Below are 10000 nucleotides of genomic sequence, written 5' to 3' on the forward strand. Positions count from 1 at the left end.
CTTATCCATTTTATGAGAGTATTAAGTAAATATTGAGAGTTTATAATGATATTAAACTTTAACCGAAAAATCAGTCGGGTTTTTAGTAAAAAAGCATAACCAATAGATAAAAGAGTTAAAAGGAACAATTAACTCCAAGGGGCCTGCTACATTATTAATCTCCGTTCGCAAAAAAAAAAAAAAAAAAAAAAAAAAAAAAAAAAACCTATTGGTAACATCTGGCAACTTATGGACAACCATGTCTTTCCACAATAATGTATGACTTTACAGTAATGCTGAGAAAAGACAGTCATATAAATAAATGCCTAATCACGCAAGTGTTTGTGGCATTGGTGCCTGTGTAATCTCAGTAACTTCATTTTGACATATGCCTGTTTTAGTCAGTGTTTACTGGCATGTGTCCACAAGTGTGTATTGATACATGAGTGAATATACACATCTGTTAGTGCAAGGTTTTAATTACAATTGAAATTAAAATGCTTATGTATCAAAGAATAGAATAAAAATACAAAGATTAGTAATTATTAGTAAGTAAGTTTATCATAAAAAGTATGTAATATAAATATTTCAATGTTAGTCATAAGAATATTGTAGATGTCCGTTAAACCAATGTCCTTATTTCTTCTTCAATTTTTTCATCTAACAAAAAACAACAAATTTCTCCAATGATTCGCAGAGACCTCAGTAATGTAGGATATTACTTCATACTATCTTACCCAGTCAGAGCCGATTATACTAAGTTGTCCTCGCAAAGGCAAAGCACTTATCACAATCCTTCCCCGGCACTCCACTTGACTTAGCAAAATGAACTTTTTGACTGTTTCATATATATATATATATAGAGAGAGAGAGAGAGAGAGAGAGAGAGAGAGAGAGAGAGAGAGAGAGAGAGAGAGAGATACATACATATATATATATATATATATATATATATATATATATATATATATATATATATGTGTGTGTGTGTGTGTGTGTGTGTGTGTGCGTGTGTTTATCATCATCATCATCATCTCCTCCCGCGCCGATTGATGCGAAGGGCCTCAGTTACATTTCGTCAGTCGTCTATCTTTGGATTTTAAACCAATGCTTCACGCAGCCATGTAGGTCTGGGTTTTCCAACTCTTCTAGTTCCTTGTGCGGCACAGATTGGAGCGATGATCAGTAAAATTTGAACATGAAATTCTGGCGCCACATTCTTAAAATGTAAAATGGCGCATAGTGAAAGTTTGTATTTGCAAATCTTCTTCATTTATTATTTACAACTTGCTTTATAGGTTAATGACCGCTACCAGTTATGTCTTTCGAATGGTAGTAATAAGGATTTTTTTCACCATGTAACTTTTTTCCTTGTTTTCTTTCCTTAAACATTTTTTGCCCAAAACTTCTTTACCCAAGTAACCTGTTCACTGAAGGGTTGACTGGCGGGCGGTATGCTTACGAACGTGAGGTTAATCCTCTAAAACCAATAGATATGGCAAAAAAGAAATATATCATAGAACAAACAAGTTGTAATAAACCATTTTCTTCCTCTTCAAAATCCCATCACGTAGAAAAGAGTAAAATTGATGTACTAGATAAAGGCATTTTTTTTTTCTTTTTCTTTTTCTTTTAATGCTCAACTTGCGTGTGAAACTTCGACAGTGTCCTTGATAGAGAAAATAAATACCTAACTTACCGTCAAATGTTGATGAAAATTAACATTATGTTGTTAAGAATTATACTTGTAAACAGCCGTGTGCAAATCGTATTTTCCAATGTATTGTTAATGATACCTGTATACTTGCAAAATAAACGTAAAAATCATATCTTACAAATTACAAATATTCTCTGTTCTGGGAAAACATTGCCTTTATTCAAGCAAGTTATTATATTCAGTCATAATTCTTTTTCATTAAGTCAACTATAAATAAACTAAGATTTTCAATTAACTCAAGATCTACTTACAAATTCATTCCGGCCGTTGGAAACCGCATGTTTGAGAAAATTCACTATAAAAATGTCAGGGCTCACAAAGCTCCTTAATTATTTTGAATAAAAACCATAAACACTTTGTTATCAGTATCACAGCAATGTCTCTCTTCCATCAAACACCTCTATATGACAGAACATTTAAATCTAAACAAAGCTAGTGTTTTCTTTTTTCTTTTTATCTCCCGTGATACGAGGGACGCTTCGCACTCCCGCACAATCCTACTCTCGCGCAACTATGACCTCGAACAGAAGAGAATTTCAGGCACTTTGTTTAGGTGCCATCTTCTTCCCAAGGTCTCTTTTCAAGAACGCTGGCCATCTGGGGAACTTTTCTGATGCCCATGTAATAAAAGCGAGATAGGTTGTTTCCAAATAAATTACAAACTGTCTGATATTAAATCTTAAGAAAATTACATTTCTTTTCAAAAGATGTCGAAATTACTGTAATAGGAAAGGAAAGATTGCAAAAAGTGGTTTCCCTTGTCCTCAAGTGGGACTTATCTTACGTCTGGCAGCTATTACAAGCGTTATCGGGAAGAAGATGGGTAAAAGGATAGTGGACTGCCCAAAACAGAGGTACCTTTGTGTGGTCGTTCTCCTCGCGGTTTATATTGCTTCTTGATAGATGCCCTGTTTACAAACACGTCCCGTAGTCCCATGACACAATTTGTTCTACCCTTGAGGGTCAAACAACCATCTCCATATCTGTAGAAACCTTGAGTTTGGTGAGAGTAGCCGAAAAGGATACTCTTTACGTGCCTTGGTTAGGCTGATTCGGAGTACAGGGGGCTGGCGCCGATCAATTGGAGAACCCGGTAGTCTCAATTGGTTCAGCGAGACAGAGGCTCCTTCAAATCCCCCTGCGTGTATCAAGTATTTATAGCTGGAAATCTTCACATGGTTGCTATTGATAGCAATGTTTTAGGGATTCTTTCCAAGTTTTTGTAGATGTACTTTAACTGGGGTCTCGAGTTTCGTAAGAAATTTGTATTAAGCGATACTGTTTGGTGAAAGGCTTATTTACATTAGTGTATTTAATCGTATACTTTGCTGCAAACAGTTCATATAATACTTTGGTATACAGGAGATACTTGTCAACTGAAATCTCTTACGCAAGAACATATGAAAGCTTTGAATGTTGAATAAAAAAAAAAGATAACTTCCAATGCAAATAATAGTAAATATTCATAGATTCATAATGTAACCGACTATCATATTAAGCTGAAAATCCTGTGCTTAACATTTAAAAAGAAAATTCATCAATAGCTACGCATTTTTCGTCGAATATTTCTACGGAAACGATAATTTTCTTCCGAATATTTTCGAAAGGTCAGATATTTTCTGCCTTCAGTATCCTGGATGAATAACTTGGTGGTAGCATCAACTGACGTCAATTCTCTTGAGAATCGTATCCGATGAAATAACAGGAAGGAAGAGTACTAACCATACCGTCTTTAACCTCCCACTAGTAACAAGCGCTGTACCGTGGAATCATTTGTTTAACTACATTCTTTTACATTTATATTTGTTTATGTATGTATAGTTATTTTATATATGAATACATGTGTGCACATATACAGTACATACATTTACACATATGCCCATATATATATATATATATATATATATATATATATATATATATATATATATATATATATAAAATCACCATCATCAGCCGTAATTACTCCATTGCAGGATAAAGGCCTCAGACATATCCTTCAACTTGCGTGTTTATGGTCTTCCTATGCTAGCTTATACCAGCAAATTTTCTTAACTCGTCCATCCATCGTCTTCTCCTCCTTCCCTTGCTTCTTTTCCAATCTCTACAGACTCATTCTGCTATATATATATATATATATATATATATATATATATATATATATATATATATATATATATATATATATATATAGCCTATATACATATATATATATATATATACACGAATATATATATATATATATATATATATATATATATATATATATATATATATATATACTGTATGTGTGTGTGTTATATATATATATATATATATATATATATATATATATATATACATATATATATATATATATATATATATGTATGTGTGTGTGTGTATAAAAACAAATGCAGAGGTTTCTAGACCACTGCTGAACGAAGACCTCAGCCATGTCAATTCATGTTTTTAAAGGTGTAAAGGCCCCTCACGAATGGCAGAGACAAGGCCTAGTGACATTGCCCCAGCAAGCAGAACAATGCCCTGGAGACTAACCATATATACATTTGAGTAGAACCCAAGCCCAAGCTACGATCAGGGAGGGCTAGACAATGGCTGTTGATGACTCAACAAGGATGATGAGGTTGCAGCCACTAAAGGAACTAATCAGTTTGAGCAGTACTCGAACCCCAGTCAGGAGATGACCAGGCTGGGACGTTACCAATAACCCACCACAACTCGGGATTTGGCCAGTCTTCATCACCACGCTGGTCAACTACGGATTGCTGATGCTAGGAGAATTTTACCTGATCACTCACAACAAACCAACCTAGTATGAATGGCTATGACTAGTACAGCTTTGTTGATCATATATATATATATATATATATATATATATATATATATATATATATTCTTGCGAAGCTTTTCTAACATTGAGTAAATATTTTATTCATGTATTTCATTTGTATATTTAAGAGGTGTATAGCCAGCACATAAGGTGAGCTCCTCTCATGTAGGTATAAGTAATTATTTGTAAATTACATAAGACTTATTCGTTTATTTCATTGTATTTTTCATTCAAGTCAGTATATGTAAATTTATGTTTTTTTTTTTTTAAGAATTTACTTTTATTTCACACATTTTATTATGAAGTCTTACATAATCTGTTTAAGAATGCTGTGCGAACTATACGAGGTATGAACAAGGGCTTATGTAAATTTTTTATGAGGTATTGCGTCATGTTTGTAAGAAATTACGCAATCATTATATTTGCCACGTGTTTAGAAGGTTATTGAAAACCCTAGACTTAGTTGTATCTTTATTCTATTGTTCCAAGAATGAAGGTGATCGGAGCTAGCCGAGAGGGAGTTGCCTTGCAATTAAGGGTGGATCTCCGGTTGATAGAGATAGTTGTCAACTTTAGCGTTATTGGGCACACCCCCAACCTTCTAGACTCCCTGACATAGAAGGATCTAGAATATTCAAGTCAATATATATGCACCCCAGGGATGCATAGGAGCAGAAGAGAACCGAACTGTCCCAGTGAAGAGCCAACCCCATCTCTCTCTCAAGTGCCTCGAGTTTGTGTCCTCTCCAAAGTGAACAAGTCTTTACCCAATATATATCATGTGTAGTGTGTTCAAACATTAGTGAAAACTTGAAAAAGATTTCAAATTTATTGTGTTATTATGTGCTAGTATTATATAGATTTTTGTAACTGGCCCTGTGAGGTTTAAGCAAAAACCTGAAATGTATATGTAATGCTATCTGGTCGGAACCTTCGTGTGAGCTAAAAACTCGTAAGTTTTCAGTTACTTTTATGTATATTTCAATAAAAGTTTAATCATTAGAGTGTTATAGACTAACAGATTTCATTAATTATCAAGATTAAATATTTGTGTAAAATTTAATTTTCAGTGAAACAAGTGATTATATAATTGTCAAAGAGTAATATTTTCTTGTCTTAGTCTAAGGTTTAGTTCAGATTTAATATTTCGAGTAATTTATTTTCAGAATGAATTCTTTCAAGGTGTTGTAATTTTTTATAGAATATATTTATTTTTGTAAAGAGTGTATTTTTCGATCACCAGTGTTTCTTACATAGCTCTCTCGTATCCCTGTTTAAGAATCAATGTAAGAGGATGTTTTTTAAAAGTTCTTAATAATAATTGCCCAGTTTATTTTGAGTGTGTAAGAGACCTTTGGATATTCAGTGTTCTTATATATTGCCATCTAGGAGTTTTATAATTTTCCCAGAGGTCGGGTGTTATTCAAGTATAACAGATTTGTGTGAAAATAAACAGGTGAGTTTGGAAGTTGGGAGGTTGTGTAACTTACCAGCCGTAATACTTAATATATATTTTTGGTGTCCAGACCCGGGACCATATATATATATATATATATATATATATATATATATATATATATATATATATATATATATATATATATATATAATGTATATATAATATATATATATATATATATATATATATATATATACATATATAAATATATATATATATATATTTTTATATATATATATATATATGTATATATATATATATATATATATATATATATATATATATATATATATTATATATATACACGCAAGTGTACACGAGATTTATAAATCAATATCCACTTACAAGACACATTATAATAACCAGGCTAACGGTGACTGAAATAGTCTTTGTGTACTTTGTGTCCTGCATTGCCTTTGATGCCAACATCTCAAAAGGTAAACGTGACGTTTTCCTTTTCCTGCTGCCTCTGTTATTTGTATGTGTCTTTACGTCTTTCTGCTTTTACTTTTTATCATTATGTAAAGTGCTAACTCTAAACAAGCACCTTATTTTTTATTATCTTGGAAACAACCATGTTCTAGAGTAGACAGTTTTCGAACAGCATTAAAGCTTGCAAACAATTTAACAACCGTTTACAAATATTGTTTTTTGAGGAAGCTTCTCGGTGTAAATAGGCTTAATGATTTCTGCGTTGGTGTTGGTAGTAATACTAGTGGTTCAGGGTGGTGGCGTACTGTAGCCTTTGCACCAGCGCCTCTAGTCCCTTGAGTGAGCTTGCATTGGGTGCAAAGGCTTTGGGGATGTAGTCACCGCGATAGGGCACGGGTAGAGTTCATTATGCTCCGGGGCGGCTTTTGTGGTTTAATGATGGAAGGAAGGGTACGACTCATTCCTTTGTAATGATGGAGGAATTTATTTTCTTTTTACATGTAAGATCCTTACAAACATTATCATACGACAAGAGTCTCCACTGGCATTTGCTCACCTTACTTTAGAAAAAATCAGTTGATGAGAGATGCCATGAAATAAAGTAACATCTGCTTGGGAGAGATATAGGAATCTTATCATTAGCTTTCCAAATTTTGTTGAATGCTTTTCGGCTGATCTACAGGTTTCTGACGCATGAAACGTCCTCAAGATTCTCAAGTTAGTCATGCCGGATAACTAACAACTTTTAGGTACAAAGGCGCTTATATCAGAGAGTTGGCATTGTTTATTACGAAAACACTAGTAGTTACATGACTCAGTTTGTCGTTTTTCGGAAATTCTACAAATCTTTACTAAAATGTAAATATGTTTGTCGAGGTCTTATGTTACTGAACCTGGCTGTAAATATCAGGGTATTACTTGTTTTTTTTTCTTTCACTACTTCTTTTAGTAAAGTTTTCATATTTTGTTACGTATCTCTGGCAAAATACAATTCTGCTTAAAATGATTTCTTAATACTGTCAAAATTACAAGGTATTTCCTTTTGCAAGTACGAAGCCTTTCATTGAGATTATAGGGTTTGAAAGAACTTGAATAAAACAAGTCCCAAACGTGTGGTTTCTTGGTAATATGAAATATCCCTTTCATTTCTACCCTACACTTATGTAAAGATGAATATACTGTAATTATTGAGGGTAATATCTCATCTTAATTTGTTAGGCAGGAACTGACGGTCTATTAAATTTCTTATTCCTGATTTAGATGTTAATCTCTGGCACCAATGTTCAATTAGTTCGTTATGCGTGTTGCGTAAGATTTTTCATAATTCTAACCATCCTTGCATTCAGATATTTTCAGACTGTACCATTCTGGTCGTTATGCTAGGTATGCAGTTAATTCTAATAAATAGCCATGCCTTCTCCATCATAACGATCAATACTAATTAGTATTCTAAATGTTTTATTCCAGCTTCGACCAAGTTGTGGAATGATCTTTCTAATCAGGTAGTTGAATTTGTGGAACTTCACTCGTTCAAACTTGTAGCAAATGTTTTAATGTTGAACAGGATGACATAAGCCTCTTTTTATATTTCAAATGTGAAAGATCTGTCTTAGAGTTATTACCGTTATCAAAATATTTAGTTTAATTGTTCATTACTTCTCTTTCTGTTATTCTAATTCCTTATTTCCTTTCCTCAATAGGCTATTGTTTTCCTGTCGGAGCCTTTGAGCTTATAACAGCTTGCTCTTCTAACTCGGGTCGTAGCTTAACTAATAATAATAATAATAATAATGATAATAATAATAATAATAATAATAATAATATCAACTGCTTTCATGCTTCAATCAAAATTTCTTAACCATCCCGTAAGCAATTTCTAATTCTTTATAAACTGTCTTAACTACGCTCCAATCTTTAGTTCATCATAACTATTCGAAGTATACCAAAAAAACTTTCAACTTATACTGCATAACAGCAATGTACTTTTTTTAGGGGAATTTATTTCACATAACGAAAAAAACCTTGATCATGGTGATAATTTAATTGCTAAAACACAAAAAAGTCAATATCAATAGGCTCTAAAGTTACCACAGAGAAATTCAGATTATTAAACAAAAAGATTTTTCAGCCCCTCTAAGAAATTAAGTTTGAATTGGGGTCATATTCACACATACACACACACAGATTGCCTGGACCTTGTTCTGTGTGTGTATGTGTGTGTGTGATTGTGTATGAACATGATACCAATTCGGTTATAATCATTCTAGAGCTGTAAATTCTAAGGTGAAAACTCTCTCTCTCTCTCTCTCTCTCTCTCTCTCTCTCTCTCTCTCTCTCTCTCTCTCTCTCTCTCTCTCTCTCTCTCTCTTGCTGGCTTCTTTGTCTAAATGGTTCTGATTTGTAGTTGCAATCAAAGTGTAGCTGTATTCATGGCCGAGTGAGGAGGGAATGAAACAGGGACATTTAGAAATAAGGGAGACAGAGCGATAGACAGATAAGAAGGTGAAGGCCGTTTCTGATCAGAGTTGTTTCTAACTCTTTAAATGCGAATAATTTCCTTAATCGCTCTCTCTCTCTCTCTCTCTCTCTCTCTCTCTCTCTCTCTCTCTCTCTCTCTCTCTCTCTCTCTCCTGTAGTAGTAGTAGTAGTAGTAGTAGTATTAGTACTAGTAGTAGTAGTAGTAGTAGTAGAAGTAGTAGTAGTAGTAGTGAATTTCTTATAGAGGTTAATTTCTTGGCTAATAGCCTTTCTGTATTGCTAAATACCCTTCAAAATATGAGAAGTTCATTGTGGATAATATTTCACCCTCCCTCACCCTCGTCTCTTTCTTAAACATACACAGAATATTTTCTTAGATTTGAAGTTCATGGCAACAAAATATCCTGCGTGTGTGTCTATGTGTAAGAGATAAATGACCAGGGGGCATTAAACCTTCCACTGGATATTCAAGCAATATTTTTTAATTGGATAACTGTACGATTAAGCTTCAAAATACACCCGATACACCTCGTTCACATTGGAGCATGTTTTTTTTCTGTCAAAGTCTTGTTTCAAGGCTTTTGAAAATAGTTTAACTGTTTCTAGGTGACAATGTCTTCTCAGGGATCCAGAACAAAGGGCTCCATTCTCTGTTTTGATTCCCATTTTTTTATCATATCTATTCATTTTTCACATGCGCAGTTTAGGTATAGTATTTCTGTGACGTCAGCTTGCAGAGAGATCGATCATCGACTTGAGTGAGGACGAAGTTTTTCTTTACCCAAACAGGGTAATGACTCAGAGATATTGTTATGTTTACAGATGAAGATCAAGAAGAAATTACGATGATGGACCCCAAGGACGGAGGCAGTAAATGGACAATGAATGGAACCAAACTTGGGGTGTTGACGAGAGGGATACCAAATAAGGACATCCCGACACAATATCATTATATGGAAGAATCTCTGGTATTTTAATTCATTTCTCATCAACTTTGGTTTTGATATGACTGTGGAAACCTTAGAAATCGAAGAATAAGATAAAGAGAATGACATTGCCTTTTGTACCAGCGGCATTGTTGGGTGATATGTGTGTGCGTGTG

General features: G+C 33.6%; 1 protein-coding gene across 1 annotated transcript in view; it reads right to left on the reverse strand.

The window, feature by feature from the left end:
• LOC137655772 (uncharacterized) overlaps positions 1–2439 on the reverse strand; it is a 53755-nt gene extending 51316 nt beyond the window's left edge. The window contains exon 1 of the mRNA XM_068389906.1: positions 1948–2439. Within this exon, the coding sequence (XP_068246007.1) occupies positions 1948–1976 (29 nt within the window). The 5' untranslated portion in view covers positions 1977–2439. The remainder of the gene's footprint in view (positions 1–1947) is intronic.
• Positions 2440–10000: the final 7561 nt, after the last annotated feature.

The sequence above is a fragment of the Palaemon carinicauda genome, chromosome 16 (genome assembly GCF_036898095.1).
Source record: "Palaemon carinicauda isolate YSFRI2023 chromosome 16, ASM3689809v2, whole genome shotgun sequence".
Lineage (NCBI taxonomy): Eukaryota > Metazoa > Arthropoda > Malacostraca > Decapoda > Palaemonidae > Palaemon > Palaemon carinicauda.